We start from the raw sequence: 21,471 nt of genomic DNA, 5'->3' as shown, positions 1-21,471 counted from the left end.
ATTAAATTATTATTCATATACTCAAAATATAAATATTTTCTTTTTTTTTTTTTTGTCCATCATAATTTTTTTTATAGAAAGATGGACCACTAATGGAGGTAATAGGAAATCACTGAGATAATTGTTATATATTGCTATATAAGACCTTATAAATATTGTCACCCCTAAACTGTCAACTTACTTGCTCTTTGGGGGGAAAAAAGGATAAAAGCAGTTAAGCACTCATCTGCATTTAATGCTGCAGTTAGTACCTCTTTTAAAAGAAAAGGGAAGAATAAAGCTGGTGAAACCTTAATGGATTTATTTATTGATGCATGAGGAAAGTAGGAGGCCATTACAGCTCTGCTCAATATAATACTTTTAAAATGTCATGACATTTGCTGGTAAACACAACAGTTAATTAGGTCTCCTACTATCAGGTACAATTAAAGTACTTTTATCTACAAACTATCAGTGCAGATGAAAAAAACAACAACCTCTTATAATACAAAAGCACCCAATTTGGTGACGCTTCTCCCAATCATTATCTTTCATGTGCACAAGTACAGAGAGCACTTGGTGATCAATACCATCAACGAGTCAGTACAGCAGGTAACTAATGTGGAAGTGTAAAATGATCAAAATCAGAGGTTTTGTCAGGATTTACAGAAACTTGCTGCCCTCTTGAGGCAAGAGAAAGATCACTTTGAATTTGTCAGGACATTCTTAAGAATAAATAAGGAAATTTTAAGTAGCAAGACAGTGTTTTAGGGAGTATAATAATAAAGAAACTCGTAAAAAAATCTTACTAGCAAAGCTTTCCCATAAAATAGGGAGTGTAAGTGGTTTCCAAATGTCATATATTTTACATTATAGCTTTGCCATCCAGGAGCTGCTTCCTGTTACTCTGTGTTAATGACATCTTGTACCCGTAGAGTAAAACAGGGGAACTGTTATTAGATTTTAAAGATTTTTTTTTGTTTGTTTGTTTTAACAAGAGAGACCGAACTATCAAGTTCAAAAAGCTGTTGTGTCACCAAAATCTTTGTTCCATTGGGTATACATCTTAAGAGTTGCTGGGCTAACACTGGGCTTGATGCGCTTCAGGGAGTCCTCAAAGTCTTTCATCTTGATGTTACGCATCTGTGGATACAAACAAGTGTAATAATACAAACAAATACTGTGGTGTAATGTTATTTAAATAGGTAGAAAGGTGAGATCTGTAGTTTTGTAAGTACTTAAACAACATCACCTCACTAGCAGCCATACTTCTGACTTGATCCGGCCCCAACTCTGTGTAAGAGACGATTTTAACATGAAAAAAAAGCCGATTTAGCTCGACATGGACGCTGAGATTTGCACGAATCATAGAATAATGTGAGAAGGATGCCTTACCTCTAATTGGCCCGAGTGCAGCATCTTTGGCTAATGACGTGAGATCACTTCCTGAATATCCTGCACTCGCCCTGTCAAGTTGCAAGTCCAAGAATTGATGCAAGCTAACACAGAAATAATTCTGAAAAGGCTGTACGGCATGTTAGTATGAAACTCACTTTGCAAGATGGGTCAGCTCGCTTTGGCTCAGTGGGTTCCCGTGTTTTGCCAAAAGGTTTTTCAGCAGCGTTTTTCTTGTCTGGAAGGACGAAAGTTAAATCCTATAACTCAGTAAGCTTAAAACAACATTGCAGTCGTTTCTAAGCTAACAAATGGTTCACAAGTAAATACCTCGACATCCGGCAGTGTCACATGAACTCTTTTTGCAAAGCGCCTGAAAGATTAACACAAGAGAAAAACTATAGTGAGCTTATAACAAAAAAGTAAATAATAACTGCAGCATGTGTAGCTGCATAACGTACCTCAGCACTGCTTCATCGAGTTCCTGGGGCCTGTTGGTCGCTCCCATTACGAGCACCCTGTCGTCCCCTCCTGACTGCACCTGAAACCAAGAAGCAGCTGAGAATATAACACCGGTGCTCTCTGAGATGACAGTGGCTTTTGTTCTCTGGAGCTGGTACATGATCAAATTTAAAAGGCCATAAAACGACAGTGCTGCCGCTGCTCTTACCCCATCAAACTCAATGAGGAACTCGGTTTTTAATCGACGAGAGGCATCGTGTTCGCCCTCCCTCCTTTCACAGAGCAAGCTGTCAACTTCATCTAAATGTAGGATAAAAACAAAATGAGGGGTTATATTTATAAGCTGATGTGTGCGGGATACAGTTAGTATATAAATTGTAATACAATACCGATAAAGATGACAGAGGGCTGCAATTCTCTGGCGACTGCAAACAGTGCTCGCACAAGCTTCTCTCCCTCTCCCACCTGTGACGGTGATGACATGACAAAGTGTTTTTATGGGATATTTATAGCCTACGGTCTCCTTGCTTATATGTGTTATTTTACATGTATGCATTTGTTTTTACATTGGCAGAGTGATTGTTTTTTATGTATTTTTTCAGAATAAGTCTATTTATTTTTAAAATATGTATTCCCTGAGTGTGTTGTGAATCGTGGGTGCAACATTTTCTTACATATTTAGAGGTCAAACTGGCAGCACTGATGTTGAAGAATGTGGCATTTGACTCCGCTGCAACTGCTTTGGCCTTGAAAGATGAAAACAAAGGCTGTTATTCAACCGATAATACTGAAGCATGACTACCAACTAAATGCAAATTTTAAAATCACAGTTAGATCTGAATGAATATGTTTGCTGTGTTTGAAAGATCACTTAACTTACCAGCATGGTTTTCCCATTTCCAGGTGGGCCAAATAAAAGCAAACCACGTGCCGGAGCTCTTAGGCCAGTAAAGAGCTACATGGAAAATTTAAAAAGCGGTAAATGTAAGTCTGAGAAGGTAGAAATATGTGAGCAGAGACTAAACGTTTAAATGTGATTACCTCTGGTCTTAAGGCAGGGAGGATGACAATCTCTTGGAGTGCCTGTTTGGCCAAATCCTGTCCGGCAATGTCCTCAAAGGATATAGATGCTCCACTACATCAAACACAGAAAGCTCCTTAAACTTTAGCGAAGTTCTTTTTTCATTCGTATTCAGCTGAGAGCAAACTTAACATGCGATGTAATAGCATCGATTCTTAATACCTGTCAACAATTTCATTCAGAATCAAGTTGGCCAGTTTGCTGTCCACATTCTTGAAGTTTTTCACATCCCTCTTTGGAGGCTGTTTCACAACTGCAAGTTTTCCATTTTGGGCTTTTCCCATTCGTGGGGTCACCTTATTTAAGAACAGAAATATCCAGAAAAGCATGCAGGCCTCATCAGACTCAGACATCTTGAAATAGCATTCAACTTTTACACCCGTGATCCCCAAAAAACTTAGGACATTGTAAACCATAAATAAAAACAGACTGCAATGATATGCAAAGCTTTTTTGAGTTATATTTAGTTGAATACAATACAAAGACAAGATATTTAATGTTCAAACTGATAAACTTTTTTTTTTTGTAAAATATACTCATTCTGAATGTGGTGCCTTTAGAAATAACATTAAAACCCAACATTATTATATAAAGGACATTACTACACAGGCTAGGAAAAACATTGTCAGTAAATGCAACTCATCACTGCATCTATAAATGTAAGTTAAGACTGCCATGCAAATCAAAGCATCATATCGACAACATCCTAAAATGTAGCTGACTTCTCTGGGCTCGAGCTCGTCTGAGATGGGCTGACGTAGCCTGACCAGTCCACATTTCAGATTATTTTTAGAAATCATGGATGTTGTGCCCTCCGGGCTTAAAAGAAAAAGAACCAGCCAGATTGTTAGCAACAGTATGTTCAAAGCCAGCATCTGTGATGGTATGGAGGTCTTACTGCCCAGGGCACCATGTCTAACTTTCATACCTGTAAAGGCACCATGAATGCTGAAGGGTACATACAGGTTTTGGAGCAACATATGCTGCCATCAAGAGCATGTCTTTTTTTAGGGACGTCTCTGCTTAATCCAGCAAGACGATGTCAAACCACATTCTGCTAGTGTTACAGCAGTGTGGCTTCATAGTAAAAGAGTGCAGGTACTAGACTGACCTGCCCTCAGTCCAGACCTGTATCTCACTGTGTAGCACTTTATGAAGCGCAAAATGCGTCAACTGGGATCTTGGACTCTTGAGCAAATGAAGTTGTATATCAAGCAAGAATGGGAGAGATTTTCACTTTTGAAACTTCAACAGTTTGTGTCCTCAGCTCCCTAACACTTATTGAGTGTTGTTAAAAGAAAAGGTGATGTTACAAAGGTGTTAATATGCCACTGTCCCTACTTTTTTGGAGCATGCTGCAGGCATCAGATTCAGAATGAGTGTATTTATTTACATTGTAATGACCTATTGGTGCCTACGTTTTCCTTGGGATTAATAAGATGTCTATCTAGAAAGTGTCCCTTCTTCTCTGGAGTTGGGGTTGTAACTAAATGTAATTTAAAAATCACCTTTGGATCAGTAGGTCTTGATGGAGGTCTGACAGCAGAGGAGGGTCTGATGTTAGAGGAGACACCTCGCACTGCTGGCTGGCTTTTAGGCACAGGCTTTGGTTGTGGAAAAACATGATTTGAGGTCTTCGGGGTATCACTCCTCCTCCTAGATGCCATTGTTGCCTCTGTAAGACAAGCACAACATTAATCTTCAACACTTGTCCGACTCAAAATATTATTTTGTAGTCTGTACTTTAGGATGACAGAAAGCCATGATGACACTTACCTAAAAGAGCGAGCCTATCTTTTGCCATGGTGAGATTAGTGACCATTTTATCTTGAAGTCTCTTTGCTCTGTCATACTGCTCTCCTGATGACAAAGCATGGAGTATAAGACTAAAGCATGTCAACACTGCACAGTGTGTACACCCACATGTTTGTTTACATTACCTTGTCCCGTGATCTCTACTGTAATACCCCTTTCAAGCTCAGAAATGCCCTTTTTGTACCACCGCACAGCCTCCTCCTTTTCTCCTATCATCGCAGGGAGGAGAAGGTGTTTGTTACAAGCTACCACACGCCGCATTAGTAAATAATAACAACTCATAAAGACAAATAATCAAACCTGCATCATCTTCGTCGATCCTTAATGCCTTCGATACATATTCAAACGCCTGTTTATGGTAGTTTTTAATAACTTCACAGTTGTCTTTGCTTTTGCTTGCCATTATTTTGGCTGACATTTCTGTCACGTTGCCGTCTCCTTGTTGTCAGTTGTAACTCGGAGTGAGCCACTTTTGAAAGAGTCCGCTGTTAAACGTTGCTTTTAAATGACATCTATAACCGGGTAAATCCGAAGTCTTTGGTTTACAAAAACAATATAATGCCACATATGTAACAATAACTCTAGTGTCTCATCGCTACACAGACATTTCCATCGCGAGCTTCCGCTTTCCCCCTGTGTACGCTCGATAGCAGTCTCCGCCCTCCCGGTCCGTTCGGGTGAGAAGCATAAAGTGTATAACTTCCGTCTGGATTTTCAGGATAAAAGCATAATCTCTCGCAAATTTTCAGGATTTGCAAACCAACAAGAAACTCCAGTTTTGTTATTTTATGCACAAAATTCAAAACGCATACATATTCATTTTAGTTTTTTTAAATGCTATGAATGTGTTCTTAGAGGCTAAATGGGACCAATCATGTCAGCTGTATGTTTCTGCAGTACCATTTTAAGAAGCGCACACCATAGGCCACAGTTTCTCTGTCAGTGCTGCTCATCAAACTAAATATGTTCAAAACGTTTCCTGAGACCCCATGCGTAAAACCACAGGAAATGGTTTTAGCCACAATAAGGCACTGTGTAAAGTGCAGCATTAAATAAGACCTAATTCAAATACTGTATAATAGAACTGTTTCTAATATGAGTATTATATTGTTGATCCCGGACAAAAAAAAAAAAGATCCACACATCTGCTGTCCTGAGATTAATGATTGAAAACATTTAGGTTTAAATAAATGTTAGTGTGATGATGTAGCACAAGTCCTATGTTTTGATATGAAGCTATAATTCAGGCTAATATCTATAATTTACTTTTTATTGGCAATTAGCATTATGTCACCTACTGACACCTACTAAGTGTTGTGGAACAGCAATAACATAAATTGTATATTTATGTAATGCAAACTTGAAGAGCAATGCGTTATGCACAGGTGTAACGCAACAAAGTAAAAAACACTGCGGTATCTGTACTTTACTTGAGTTTTTATATTTCTGTCAACTTTTTCTTTTACTCCACCACATTTTCTAAATAAAATGTGTAATTTTACTCAATTTCCCCTGTTAGTTACTTACTACAAAATAGTAGAAGGAAGGAAGGAAGGAACGTATGGTGGAAAGTAGGAATGGGAGGAAAGAAAAAAAAAAAGGCTCTGGTTCTTTAAATTATTTAAGATGAGAAAAAATAATAAATAATAATAAATAAATCAAGTGGAATGTCCATTTTTAAGGTGGTGTATGTTACAAAGAAGTAGACTTCATATAACTCAAAATTCTGAGACTGCTTCATTATTACTACCATCTATTTGTACTTTTACTTTCAATACTTTAATTACAAAAATAGATAAATAATAATAAATACTAATTAAAATTAGAGATTCAATTACTTTTGATACTTAAGGACAGTAAATATTAGATACTTAGATACTTTTACACAAGCAATATTATAACAGCAATACTACCTTGTACCAAAGTAATTTTGTGGTGAGATATTTGTACATTTACTCAAGTATGGCGTTAAAGTATTTTATTCAACACTGGCATTTTGACATGTCTACTTCCTTTGTCACACTGTACCCGCTCACCTAACGGGGCAACGCAATTTCATAATCAAACAATCTCTCTAGCAACAGTCACGCCTCCTGGATTTTTCCACGAATCACGTTCTGTTGGCGAATTAAGCAACCAATCAAATTGCTTTGACGTCACACTAATAACAGTTTGAGACACGCCCCTTACCTGGCTCGACAGACAAATAAGTAATCCTCTGATTCCGACTGTGACAGCTGTAGTTTCTGTCACTGCTTTTCTAGCCGCCCATTATTGGCACATTACGAATATTTTCTATTTTGTGCCTTTCCTAATTTACATAATAATAACGCCAGACTGTATAACAAACTGACGTTAGCTGCTAGCTCCGGCTAACTAGTTAACCGGTAACAGCACAACAACCAGCTGACGGAGCCTGTTAGCCAGCTAGCCCCGCTGTCTCTCAGTCCAGCTGCCCTTTGTCTGTACAGGCAACTTAGTTAGCTGGCATCGTTTCTCCTTTGGGTTAGCTGACACCGGCTCTGGCAATTTTACTTTTTCTCGCCTGACAAGAGTCAAGCAAACCAAGATAGGCGGCTTGGGAACCAAGATGTCGAACCGAGTGGTGTGCAGAGAAGCAAGTCACGCCGGGAGCTGGTACTCTGCTTCGGGTAACTGTCAACAGAGCACCGCTAGCAAGCTGAATGCTAACTGGCTGTTGTTGTTTTTTTCTTTGTCATGGTAGTATGTTTTATTGGATTTTTATTTTGTATAACGTTCATTATGTTGACATCAAAAAACGGTCGATCTCATGTCTTGCCACAGCAGACGGCGATGGCTAACGCAAGGGTTGTAACGCTAATCCATCTGATGAAAAGTCGACTAGCTAACATTAGCTGGCACCGACTGCCTCATCTCGGTTATCCCATTTGGTGCATGGTTGGTTTAAGCCTATTCAGCACTTCCTTCTCGGGTGGTCAATGGAAATCTTCCAAAACAAACGGACAACTGCTGCTCAGCGTTTTTGACAAGCAATCAAAGCTATTAACTTAAGAATAGCTAACTTGGCTAATATTACAGAACTTCCTGGCCTACCTGCTCTCTGGCTACAATAGAGCAATTTCGGAAGCAGCCTGTCGGCTAAAAATTTAACTCAAGCTGCAAGTATTGCATATATAGGGTGTCTGATTCTGACCCGTTTATGTTAGGTGTAGAAATACTCGCTGACATTAAACAAAGGACTGGGAAGGGCAGGGCAGAAAACTGAAGGTTCATATTGCACCCCTTCCTCCATTTCATCAGCTAGCTGCTAGTCTCTAGTTGTTTAACCCAGAAAGCCTGTCTGTTTATCCACTGAAGCTCGCCTCACTGCATTGTTCCTAGTAGCCGTCTTTGTCAGAGCATGCACTAACGATATATTTTTTTGTAATTTACTTTTTATTGGCATTTAGCATTAAACATGCACTGTACGCATACACCAGAGGTTTATGCCTGTCACAGATCACATATTAGTCTTTTCAGGTACACATACAGAGCAGAAAAGAAAACTATGAACAGCCAGGGAGTGATCTTGTCTTTACACTATATTCAATTGACATATGTTATCTTTATTTTGTAAATTTCCACTGTAATTTCCATCCATACATTTATAGATGGGCTTTCCAGCCACCAGCAGTATATTCACCAACCATTTGTCTCTTTGTCCATTCTTGAGGTAAACATTAAAAAAAAAAAAATTCTCAAGTGGTATAACACATTTGGAAATATATTCTAAGGCATTGTGTATCCTCTTCAATAGACGTCACACTAATGATATTTGTATTGCATTATAAACAATAATATGTCCATAAATTACATGTGAAGGCTGAGCTGACGTTAATCTACCTGGATCCCTCATGTCCTTGTTCATTTTTGCAAGAGTAATTACACCAGTTGTTTGTTTTTCCTGCAGACTTAATTATGTTATTGAGTCAGCTGTGTTAGATTGATGTTAACATTAGGAGCCGTGGACACTAGTATGGACTAACACAGGTAGTCTTTGCAGTGTGTTCTAGTAAAATCAATCACAGTTAACAAGTTTGAAAATGATCTCATTTTTATTGTGTAAACTGGATTAGAAGACAGTATGGTAGGCTTTAGATTGAGAGGAGACATTAAGAGTGTTTTACTCCTAAAAGGTCTTGTTTATTATATTAGTTTATTCCCATTTCTCACCCCAAATAGCACAACACTTGAAGTCGAGATTAAATTAACCTCTGTTGCCACCTCTGTGGTTGCCACACTTGAATTTCACCCCTCAGGCATAATTAAAGTGACATATTAATGTAAACAAAATGCCTTAATTTTAGGGACTGTACTTTATTTATCAGAGAAGGGGGTGGCTGGGGCATGACTTTTTTTTCTTTTTTTTTTGTCTTCCCCTTGACTACTAATATTTTTCATTGAGCCTCTTTGACTGGTGAGAAATTCACAGCTTCTGGCTGATAAATGTTGTGATTCTGGAGGTTTTTAAAGAAAATATGTCTTTCAATCCCACTTGTAGGTTTATATTTAAAATTGCATTAAGCGAAATCAAAAAGCATAATTCCCTCCCCAGTGCTTAAAAAAATATTTAAAGTTCCTCCCCCGTTTGGCACCACCCACTCTCCTCTCATAAATAACAAACAGTCTCTTAATTGTCTATGCTTGTGGCTTTACTGTATCTGTAAATCCTATTTATATTGATCAAACATTTTATGTTTTGAGTATTTTTGTTAGCGCCGTGTCATTCTTAGTCTTGTAAGAAAGAATAGAGAGAGAAGTATGAAGTGGCGGCTCCCCTTTATTCAAGTGACCTGAAATTAAACTATTTTGCCCCCCCCCTTACTTTTCAGGATCCCAGCTGAATGCACAACTAGAAGGCTGGCTGTCCAAAGCAGAGTCCACGATCAGACCTGCTAGAGCCATCATAGCGCCGTAAGCACACGCTGAGCATGAACTTAACGTGTCAAAAGGTATCTGTGATGTAGTCTCAGTCTAATTCGACATGTTTTTCTTTGCAGGCATGCTGGGTATACTTACTGTGGCGCTTGTGCAGCACATGCCTACAAGCAGGTTGATCCCTCTGTTACGTAAGTCATTCAGTTCTCTATGTCTCTTCTGCACATAAGAAAATGCACTGAATAACTGTTTCTTATCTTCAATTTACCCCCTACAGGGTGAACAGATGTTAGTTTAGATAGTGGAATATAGTGCTGGTTGTGTGTCTTCTGTAAATAGAGTGAATGAGATAAAATCCTGTCGCCCTTCAGTCGTAGGGTGTTCATCCTGGGACCTTCACACCATGTGCCCCTCTCCCGCTGTGCCCTGTCGCCTGCAGAGATCTATAGAACACCTCTCTATGACCTGAGAATCGACCAGAAGGGTATTCACTGTTTTCACTCATGATATTTTGATTAATACTTGTGTATGTGTGTGTCTGTGTGCCGCTTAGTGTATTTAGTAATGGATTAATTAGTTATGTTAAGGGTTGTTTGATTGAGTAACATACCCACATTATACTCCAGTTTAGGTTTTTTTCAGTGTGAAAGATATAACATATAACCATATAACAAACACATTTTTTTCCACTCATTCTGGATCATAACACTAAAAAAGAAAGTTTAAAAAACCCAAACAAAAGAACCATCAAGTTAACCTTTCTTCAATGTGATTGATATTGTCTAGCCTTACTACAGCTCACACATACAGACCTCACGCAGTCTTGGGAGGTGATACACTTTTAATTGTTCTCCAGGAACCAGTCAGGTCCCTCATTATTAAGATAAAGGCATTCCCAATGATGAGGTTTTGCTCAGCTAAACCCTTTCAAGGATACCCAATTTAAATGCATGTGCAGCTCTAAAAATGACTTAATAAGCAGTAGACAGGCTCATGATAACATGCTCAAACTAAAGTGAAACCAACCTCTGTTTTGCAGTTTATGCTGACCTCTGGAAAACTGGGTTGTTTGAGCGGATGAGTCTGCAGACAGATGAAGACGAGCACAGTATTGAAATGCACTTGCCTTATACTGCTAAAGCCATGGAGAGGTAATGCACAGAGCAGTGGCAACAGTTATGTTAAACATTTTGTGTATATTCTTGAGCTCGAGCACATGAGTGCATTTCCTTATAGAATATTTACAAGCAGATTTTTTTTGAAGTCCTGCATTGTTTACACTCTTGGTTACTTGCTAGCAGTCTTCCTCCCTGTCTTTGATAGCGCATTGCAGCATATTTTTGCATGTTGGACTGAGGAGGGATCTGTCTTCCAGGACGGACAGATGTGCAATAGATGTTGTAAATAACAATTAAATTATGACATAAAGGAAAGAGAAAGAGAAAGAGAGAGAGAGGGAGAGATGCACAACAATAATGGTAACAATAACATATATAACAACAGTGATAGACATGAAATTAATAAATGCAATATATGATAGCATGTGATGTTAAATGCAAATATCCTAGGTGTTCATAAGAGTCCCATGCATATATTATATAGTAAAGCAGAACCACATTGGTTCAGGGACACATGGAAAGTGTGATATGCATAATTGATACAGCCGTCTGTTAGGTTGGCAGGAGTCAAAGGCATTTTCTTGGTTCAGAAAAACAGGGATCAGGTAGTATGTAGTGAACTCAGTGCTTAACTTAGCTCAACGCGTATTAAACATTGAAGTTTAACCTGTAATTAACCTGTGATGTTGACTGATAAAAAACATTTGTGATGTACTTGTTGCATATTGGTGATAATGGTGCAACTCATGAGTGTCTGCAGTCTTCAACAGGAGATGTTGTGTGGAAAATATTACTCTGTTAAAGGAATACTTTACCCACAAAATTATCTTTTGGATGAAATTTTTCTTAAATTTAGATTTGAATTTCACCCATGCCAACTGGACAGAATTTAGGTGAATTAATTGACTTGTTAATCCAATAATCTGACGTTGCAGCCACAAAGACGAGTTTAGCATCGTCCCTGTGCTTGTGGGCGCCCTGAGTGAGTCCAAGGAACAGGAATATGGGAAGCTGCTCAGCAAGTACCTGGCAGACCCCTCCAACCTTTTCATTATCTCATCCGACTTCTGCCACTGGGGTACGTACCAACAAACAAAAGCATCAAAGCATTGAAAATGACACTCATCCCCCTGAGAGTATTCTGCCACTGGAAGTATACTTTGTTATGTGAAGATAACTAAATGTCATCATTGTGACATGACTGTATCTGATGTCCATTTCTCTTTTTAAGGTCAGCGGTTCCGCTACACATACTATGATGAATCTCAAGGGGAGATCTGCAGGTCTATCGAGCATCTTGATAAAATGGTAACTACAGAGACATATTTGATTCAAATGTGAAATCATCTGTGAAATAAAAAAACTGTGAGGATGATCATCAGCCACATGCACAGCTGTTATCGGAATGTAGAACACATTAAATAGACATTAATGTCACAATGATCTAGACCCATAATAGTAATATGAATGACATGCCATTTTGAATACTGCATGTGCTGTTAATGTGACTATTTACTTCAGTGTGCATGAAAAATACACCATGTTTTAGTTGTAAAGAAGAGCAGAGAAGATATGGATAGAGATTATGAAGTTTGTTTTCTTCAACGCAGACAAGAACAGACATTACTGCTTTGTAGAAATAAAAGAGCATTTGTCAAACTAAGCTAACTTATATTGTAAAACAAAACAAACTGAAAGCATGACTTTCTTTTCTGCTTGTGTAGGGGATGGGCATTATAGAACAGCTGGATCCCATGTCTTTCACCAACTACCTGAAGAAGTACCGCAACACCATCTGTGGGCGTCACCCCATTGGAGTGCTTCTAAATGTAAGTACCATAGACGAAGAGCCTCGCCAGGAACCGTAAGTTACTTAGTTAAGACCGAGCCCCCAGGAACAGCCAATTTTACATAATAGCCAAAAGTGAAATTACGTTGTCTCGTAGTGCCATGGTACCTGAAAGACCTTTTTTCCATAGACTTGCATTGTGAAACAGATGTCTGTAAATCAGTGGATAACATTTTTTTAGTGTCACAACCCCAGCTAAATGACTCTTCACTGTCAGGATTTGATCCATTTAGTTTGACAACATTTTGAAAGTCTAGAAGAGCTGCACAATTTAATAGTTTTATCTACGTTCAGGTTAGCGGAGCACTAAACCGAAAATTAACCGCTCACCCGCGCTCGGCTGCTGTAAATCTGTAGTGCGCTTGCTCTATTAGCCCCATAATGCAGAAGATCAGAGTAATTTCAATCCGCTTAGCTTCATGCTCCACTGAGCAATTTTGATATGAATGAACAGGGCCCGCCTCCAATAGTGTATCCAGTTCTCTTCATACATCCATGGTTAAGACATACACCTGCTGTCATCAAAGAAATCGTTGTTGCCTGACTAAGTGCAGCTGATGTTACTGTTTTGCAGGCTGTGGCTGAGCTGAGGAAGTCTGGTTTAGAAATGAACTTCACTTTCCTGAACTACGCCCAGTCGAGCGAGTGCAGGAACTGGCAAGACAGCTCCGTGAGTTACGCTGCCGGGGCTCTCATCGCTCATTGAGGTCGACTTTTCGCAGGGGCCACTGCAGCGCTGCCGCCCTGCCCTTACTATCTATCGCCATAACCCGACCCAGACACCCTCCCTCTCACCCCACCCACCCCCAGTTACACCCACTATTTGCAGGAAGGACCTAGACACTCAAAGCCAATACAGTCTTCTTTCTCTGTCTTTCCCTCAGCTCTCCTCCACCTTTTCTCCACCCTCCTCTCAGTTTGAAGTGTGTCTCAGAGCTTTTGGTTGAAATATTTAGCTTGAAGTGCAGTTTTGAGATTATGTAGGAGCAAACGGTCAGAGGAGAAAGGAAGAGTGCGTATTAATTTGGCTCAGAGTTAGCGTCTGGAGGGGGAAATTCTTATTTGGGTTCAGTCCCATTTTGTTTTCCTGATGAAAACGATGGATTTGAGTTGTAATGATGCAATCTTTCCATTTGGGCTCTTGGCGATCTGTGCTCATGTAATTTCAGAAAAGGAATGAAAATAAAACTGCAGATCTTAATGGAGCATATTGAAATTTTGCCAGATGAGAATGAAACGGGTGTTTTGACTGACTGCTTCAAGCTACACATGACTGAACTTCAAAACAGTGTCATAGGTAATTAATACCATCGCTCAACATATGTTGTAGTTGCTAACAAAGGGCTGCACCCAACAACGTTCACTCACCCCCTACTGTACAAAACCAAAAACATTATTACTCTCAGTTTATGAAATATTATCTTTTATTCATATTTTATTCCTTTACATTTCTCCCTTTTTTAAGTAGTTTTATTAGACGTGATAGTATTTACTCAAGTAGTGTGTAGATTTGAACAAAAGCAGTGTTGTCGGTGAACCTCTAAAGCCATCGACATGGTTTGCTCAATAAGTTAGTGTTTGCAACACTGCACCCAGATTCCAATTATATGCCTGTAGCATTATAGATGTGTTTTGTGAGGGCCAGACTCCAGTTGTGGGTGCTACAGAAATGTAATCAAGGCTGGATATTGTGTAAATTTCTCCAACACTGACACCTCTGGTCTTTGTTTACATTTGCCACCTTAAATCTCTGTAGTTAATGAATTGATAGTAAATTTCCTCCTTTTTTTTTTTTACAAGACTTGTAGAAAATGTTCTGTTCAGTAAGAGCATCAAAGCTTTTGTGTTGGCCTGATCAAAGGCTGAGATGATCTGCCTAAATAGTTTAAATTGTTGTAGATCGGTTCACTGGGTAGTAATTTTCAATTCTTTGTGTTAATACGTGTTTGATTTAAGAATGCCAAAAGTTATTGGGAAGATAAAAGTCATCCTTTTTGTAAAGGTTTTCTAGTTTTGCTGCTTCTGACTGTATGAGAATTTGCTTCAAAATTACTCTTGAAGCAACAGAACTATCAGTTAGATAGGCTAGCTAAAACACGTAACACACGGCCCGAGTTTTAAGATCAGCACAAAGTCATAATGCTTTGCTTATACTGTTTGAGAAAAGTGACAGATTTTGCTCCCTGCTAAATTTTGGATTATATTGAAAAAATGTAATATTTTCTTTATGGAAAGACAAGCATAAGGACCACAGGTCTTAAAGGGATGGTTCTGATTTTTATTTTTAATCAGGTCGTGTGGGGTATTATCTATAGACAGTATCATATATATAGTAGATATCAGTTGGCTGCCCAAGTTTCGAGAAACAGGCTGAAGTCTAACATGGAAGCTCATTGTCTAATGCTGTGGATGGGGTCAGCAGCCAAACATATTTTAGCCACCTAAAACAAGTCACCAGAAAAAATCAATACCAGTTTTAGTGTATGCTGTATTGAGAGTATTTTCACCACGTTATGTGAAGCCTCATTCCCACTGCAAAAAAAAAAAAACAGGTAACACCCACTAACACCCACTTTTTAATGTTATAGGAATGCTTACAATCAGCATTTACACAAATGACTCTGCAGTAGTCACAATTATTTATCACTTCAGGGCTCAGACTGGCATTGATGGGAACACAACACCCAGGTGAACACGCTAATTTCAGCTCCTCAACCAGCGAGATGCAATGATGCGCTGCCACTGATTACCCTCCATCTCCTCCTAAGCAGCACTAAAACATCAATCCAAATTAGTCGACATGAAATTTGAAATAGAGTGAACAAGTAAGAGATGTATAAAAAGAAGTAATCACCGTAAGATTTTACAGACCTGTCCATGCCGCTGTCTGCTGTTTACCTGTTCTCCAGTCCATCTGTGATGTCGCACGGACACACCAAAACAACCCACACAAAAACCACACTTGTCACACGGCTGCAGAGCCGTGTACAAACTCTGCTCCACTGGCAAAAGGAAAGCAGTTTGTTGCCTATTTTCATCATGGTTTCAGTGTTTGAAAAACCTGAGTGCACATACTAATTTTAGTGAGAAAGGGATATTGGTGTCAGATAGTGGTTTCCAGTGGGAAAATGAAGCCGTCATAACGCTCTCTTCAAAGCCAGAATCCATCGAGAAAAAAATGATTTAACACTGCTGAACGCAGCAGCTGCTTGTCTACCAATCAGTAGTAAGTTTGTGTCATGTGTGACTTCGGTATTTAAAGTTTAGATTCACCGAAGTCACACAATAACACTAACTGATCGAAGCAGCAATAGACCAGCAGCTCCTGTGTTCAGCGGGCTAAAATTGCCCATTTTTTTATTAATGGAGTCTGTTGGCTTTGACAACTGAGGCCGTTATTGGTTTCCCAGTTGGAAAGGGCTGTCTGACGGAAAGGTAAAGCAGTAAAAATAGTCTCAGTATAGCATACGCTTTTGATGGGACTTTGTTTAGGTGACCAAAATGTGTTTTGTTGCTGACCCTCATCCACAATAGCAGATTACTTAGCTTCTGTGTTGGACTTCTGTCTGTTTCTCCAATCTGGAGGCATGCTGACTAATATATAAAACTAATGTATAAAATACACTCACTATGGATAAGTACCCAATACAGTCCCAATTCAAAAAATCTAAACTATCTCTTACAATAGAAAATGTTCTCTTCAGAGTAAAATGCTCTGAAGTCCTGCTGCTTAAAATTCTCCCCCAATTTTCATAGATTAACATGCAAAAACCTGATGATTCATAGTGGCAGTAAAGGCTTTCAGTGACAATATGATATAAGCAGCACACAGTGTCTGCTGTCCTGTCATTTGATATTTCAGTATCACTGACTTTTACTGATGCAGTCCTCTAACATTGCTCCGCCCCTCTCGGGCACCAAAAGAGGCATCGCACTTAGCATTAACGTCTGGCTGAACCACAGGGGCACAGACTGAAAGATGAATCCTCAGACTCACTCGACCTCTGACGCTAATTTAAGGGAAACTAGTAAAGCATGACACACTGTGCTATTGTGCCTTTTATCACTGTTGCACATATACATATAAAGCGTATTCTCACTTTTAGTCTTATTTTAGAATGTGTACTCTCAGTATTTTGTTTTCCCCACATGTACCCTCCTCGCCCAGTGCCCCAACAATGTGTCCAGCTCACCCAGCACGCCAGGAGTGTGTGACCAGTCCCCCCCTCCCCTCATCTGTTGGTCTAAAATGGCACCAACTGTTATCTCCTTTCTCCAGCAGGAGTGGTCTCTTTTCTCCACCTCACCTCATTCCTGTAGAGAGACAAAGGCTAAACCTCAACACTGTTCATTTTTCTGTTTATGGATCTTTGTTTTGTCTTTTAGAAATTGTTTTTGTATTATTATTTTTTCTTGCTTAGAGAATGGGAACTTACACGTCACAAACCTAAAATATACTACTTAACTACTCCCTAAATGGAGTTTTTTTGATCTCAGGTTCCACTGACAAAGCATCCCAAAAGGCTCTTCAGATAAGGCCGTGGATTCATGTTACAAAACAAGTAAAATGTACTGAAAAGCATGTCTGCTCTGGTGTCTTGTTCTTCAGGTATTTACAATCACACAGAAACCTGTTGACTATATATATGCATTTCGTTTTTTAATTACTGGCTTAAATGAATATGTTGTTTATTCTCCCAAAGTAGCAATGGATTAATAGCCTCTTTCATTTTTAGCACTTCTGCAGATAAAGTGTTAATTTTAAACTACAAATAATCTTTTTAACTTTCAACCTTGTATGGCTGTCAAACATGTATGTTAACACACGTACACAGCGCTGCATATACTACCACTATCTAAGATCTTCATCCAGTGTCCATTTACAGTAAAGATATTTATAAATGTCACCAGCAGAGGGAGCCAGGTCAGATGGTTTATCTCAAAATCTAGTTACAGTCAAGATAATAATGTTAATCCTCCATCTATATGTGCCCAGTTGCTGGTTAATTAGGTACATTTAGCTAAATCTAATGCAGTCTGCAATAAATGTTACTTTCATAGTGTACAGTTTTAGAGAGGTGTTGATGTAACTTTGTGATCACTTTGGAGGATATCATCGATGGCACTGTTCAGCAGTATTGCATTGTATAAAGAAGTTTCTGTTATTTAGTTATTTCTGTTATTTTACCTACTCCCACTGTTATGAGTGGGGTGGACGAAATAATAGAAACAGTGACAATCCAATTCAACAGCACCATAAACTCCAAAAATGACCAAAAAGGCAAACGTCTAGCGTGTAAGATTTAGGGGAATCTAGCAGTTAGGATTGCAGATTGAAACCTCTCCTGGTTAGAATATCTTCAGTGCTGGTTGTTCAGGAAGCGGGAGGTGAATTACCTGCAGATGTCTCCTCCTCTCCAGTCAAATGGACCAGGTGATTAAAACCTGTAAAAACACTAAATAAAGCAGTTTCATTTCAGTGACTCTAACCCAGGATTTGCTAATCTGTGCTCACCTTTTTTCTCCGATAATTTAAGATCCAAAAACAATGAATGAAGCAGTTTCGTGTTAAAAAATATCAGTGTTTTTCCGTTTCTGCCATGGTGGGGCCGCTAACTTTGGTGGGTAATGTGAAAATGAAAAAACACCTGTCAAGAGCCAGTGTTTGGTTTTTCTGCACTGGGCTACTGAAGAAACATGGTGGAGCTACATGCCGATGTGCGCAGACAAGGACATGCTTCTTATGTAAATATAAATGGCTCAATCTAAGGTAAAAAAAAAAAACCCAAACAAATCAATCAACAATTCTTATTTTTATGTAATGTATCCTGAAAAAAAAACCCCATACATTCCATTTAGGCGCAGTCAGGGTTTTGAGGGGGTCCGGTTTGGTGACCTCAGGATTGGGTCCCTGCTCTTTGCAGATGATGTGGTCCGGTTCCACCGGCAGGAGGCCCCGGGGAAGACCCAGGACACGCTGGAGAGACTACGTCTCATAGCTGGCCTGGGAACGCCTCGGGGTCCCCCGGGAAGAGCTGGACGAAGTGGCCGGGGAGAGGGAAGTCTGGGTTTCCCTGCTTAGGCTGCTGCCCCCGTGACCCGACCCCGGATAAGCGGAAGAAAATGGATGGATGGATGGATGGATGGATGGATGGATGGACATTCCATTTATGCCAGTATTCCCTCCTTAAACCTACATGCTGGACCTTTAAATCAACACATTTCACCCCATATCAAAATACTTTTTTTTTTTTTTTACCTGTAGTGCTTTTTATCGGTTTAGTAGTTTTGGTGTGAGTTGGTGTGAGATGTCTGCCTAATCTCTAATATTATAGACCTAGATGATGTTGTTATGTATTTTTTTTTTACTACAAACAGGACAATTAACTTTGTTAGGGAGATGTGTGTACTGTTACTGACATTATTATTTTGGAATGTAGGGAAAACATGCTAAATGTTGGAGGCAGGAGGCTTTTTATTACAAGCTGAAGTTAGCAAGAAATCTCTCTATCCAATAACTTTATCTGGGGATTATTTTATTTAGTGGGTGGCCGGGGTGGGGTTTTTTTGTAGCATGATCCTCCCCTGAGCTGCAAGTATTTTTCCTTGAGCCTCCCTGAGTTTTGGGGGAAATTGCATGACCACCCCTCCACTATAAATAACTATACTTGCTATGATAAATGATGTGATTTTTTTCTTGCAGGTTTTGGGGATTCTGAGGGTATTTAAAATCTATATAAAATATAACCATTTCAAGTTGATTGTCGCTCCCCAAAGCCAAATCAAAAAACAAAACTCCCTCCCTAGTGCTTAAAAACTATTTAAAGTGCCTCCCTTATTTTGCACCACGCCCTCCCCTCTCATAAATAATGAGCAGTCCCCAAAAGACTATGTTGATTGACTTGTTGGATGAATGTATGTCAAATATGGCAGTTAAGTTTTCATATTGTGCATAATCACAGCTCACAAACATGATTTACCCCAGTAATGTTTGGTTGCTTTAAGTTTTCAATGATTCATAAAGGCATGTCAGTGCTCAGATCAGGAAGAACAGGTTATTACTGTTCTGAGTAAGTAGAGTAGCACAAATGTTTTCTAATTGTCCCATTTAGGCTTGAGATTGTTGGCTGAACATTGCGATCACAATACCTTCACTATTGTACTCTAATTATATCATGAAAGTACACTGGGTTTTATGATTCAAACTGCAAACGGATTTAAAAGCTTGTTTTCGCGCTGTACTAAACTCTTCTCTACTGACTATGTTGGCTTGTCTAGTTATGATTCCTGAAACTATAGATTTGCAGTCATAATGTAATCAGCATTTGTAGCTGCATCTCGGCTTTGACTTGTCACTTGTTCCACACACTCATTGGTGTTGATTAGGATCGGAAAAGTTTTATTTAAAGGCAGTCGCTCATCCCAAATTTGCTGACACACTACAGTAAAATCTGAAATACAAACAGAGCTACATAATGTCAGTTAGGGGCAGATGTTGCTCTGTGTGTGTGTGTGTGTGTGTGTGTGTGTGTGTGTGTGTGCGTGTGCGTGCGTGCGTGCGTGTGCGAGCACATGCGTGACATTCAAAATCAGTGCATATATCACATACCAAGAAGTCATAACATTACCTGTAGCATTGTTTGTGCCCACACTGTGAAAATGCTTGAATTTCATCATGCTGACACACTTCTGTATTTGTTTTTGGAGGAATCAGAGAGGCTGTTTACATCAATTTAACATCATTTAGTCACTTTAGATTGATTAAAAGAGGTCAAGATTACTGCAACATGCACTGCTGTGGGGTCAGCTGTCTCAGCAGTGGGATGGAACGTGTGCACTTGGTCCATCACAGGAGGACGCAGACCTCCTTTGGTTGCCACATGGGACACTCTCCTCCGTGTTTGATGGTCCCAGGCAGAGTCGCCTGGTTCCTCCAGGAGATGCCAGCTTCCCTGATTCCCCTGCGTTTAATGCTCCCCGTACACAAACCCTCCAGTACAAGGAAGTACCTGCTGCTTGGGACCTTCTGCATGCACTACCTTCAGAGGTAAAAGCAAGGACAGGAGCCAGGTTATGGAGATTCAAACGAGTAGGGAAGATTGAAAATGTACTTTATCGGTGTCTTTGGAGCCGTGCGTAGGAAGGTACACTCCTCCCCCCATGTATTCAAAATAAAAGCCAGCAGTAGGAGAGATTTAGCTACATTTTGCTTTCAAAATCTTTGTTATTTCATTTACATTTCTATTTGGAACAGTTTGTTGTTAATTAAAGGAGGAGGGTAGCTTGGGTGTGACTTCAGATATTTTTGAATCTTGACCCTCCCCAAAGCTACATATATTTTCCTTGAGCCTTCCTTGGTGATTGGTGAAAAACACATTAACCTCCCTCTTAATATATGGTGCAAGATTATTATTATTTTTTGTTTTTGTTCACATTGACTGTTCAAGTCTTTCTATGCAAACTGCTATGGAAGAAACTTGCAAAAATACAATAACTTAACACACAGGATATTTTTGGGATAGCAAATAAAAGTTTTTTTTCATGCAAATACAAACTGTACAGACTGCAAAAATACCAAAATATAAAAATAACACATCTAATTACACTGAATATAGCTTGGCTCGGATTTCATCCGCCATGATCTGACTGTCAGCATGTCAAAACATTATAAACAGTGAGGAGATACAGTGGAGCTTGATTTCCTGAGTTTGGTCTTGGATGTTTCATAGCCATCAGATAGCCAGTTTATCTGACCAATCAGCATGTTTAGACTTGTAACATTTCAAACACAATGTAAGAAAAAACAGGGTGGAAAATTACCACCAGCCACTTGCTGATTGTTGTTTGCTATGTTGACTAAAAATATCTGTTGC

The 21,471-nt window shown here is 39.3% G+C and overlaps 2 protein-coding genes across 2 annotated transcripts; one reads left to right on the top strand and one right to left on the bottom strand.

The window, feature by feature from the left end:
* Window positions 1-279: 279 nt before the first annotated feature.
* On the bottom strand, window positions 280-5,372 carry LOC121954457 (spastin-like). Its single transcript, XM_042501957.1, has 16 exons — window positions 5,033-5,372; window positions 4,858-4,941; window positions 4,694-4,777; window positions 4,426-4,592; window positions 3,080-3,213; window positions 2,878-2,971; window positions 2,717-2,791; window positions 2,511-2,582; window positions 2,226-2,301; window positions 2,045-2,136; window positions 1,836-1,915; window positions 1,705-1,747; window positions 1,533-1,612; window positions 1,375-1,445; window positions 1,232-1,272; window positions 280-1,122 (listed from the first exon to the last, which is right to left on the bottom strand). Exons 1-16 carry the CDS (start codon window positions 5,148-5,150, stop codon window positions 997-999), a joined length of 1,437 nt encoding a protein of 478 aa, XP_042357891.1. The 5' UTR covers window positions 5,151-5,372; the 3' UTR covers window positions 280-996.
* Window positions 5,373-6,927: 1,555 nt separating this feature from the next.
* On the top strand, window positions 6,928-17,180 carry memo1 (mediator of cell motility 1). The gene is made up of 9 exons (XM_042502073.1): window positions 6,928-7,383; window positions 9,586-9,667; window positions 9,754-9,822; window positions 10,003-10,115; window positions 10,671-10,782; window positions 11,685-11,827; window positions 11,981-12,057; window positions 12,474-12,578; window positions 13,173-17,180. Exons 1-9 carry the CDS (start codon window positions 7,323-7,325, stop codon window positions 13,302-13,304), a joined length of 894 nt encoding a protein of 297 aa, XP_042358007.1. The 5' UTR covers window positions 6,928-7,322; the 3' UTR covers window positions 13,305-17,180.
* Window positions 17,181-21,471: the final 4,291 nt, after the last annotated feature.

This window comes from Plectropomus leopardus, chromosome 15 (assembly GCF_008729295.1).
Source record: "Plectropomus leopardus isolate mb chromosome 15, YSFRI_Pleo_2.0, whole genome shotgun sequence".
Classification (NCBI taxonomy): Eukaryota; Metazoa; Chordata; class Actinopteri; order Perciformes; family Serranidae; genus Plectropomus; species Plectropomus leopardus.
Note: the sequence above shows the minus strand (reverse complement) of the source record. Positions and strands in the feature narration are given on the sequence as shown.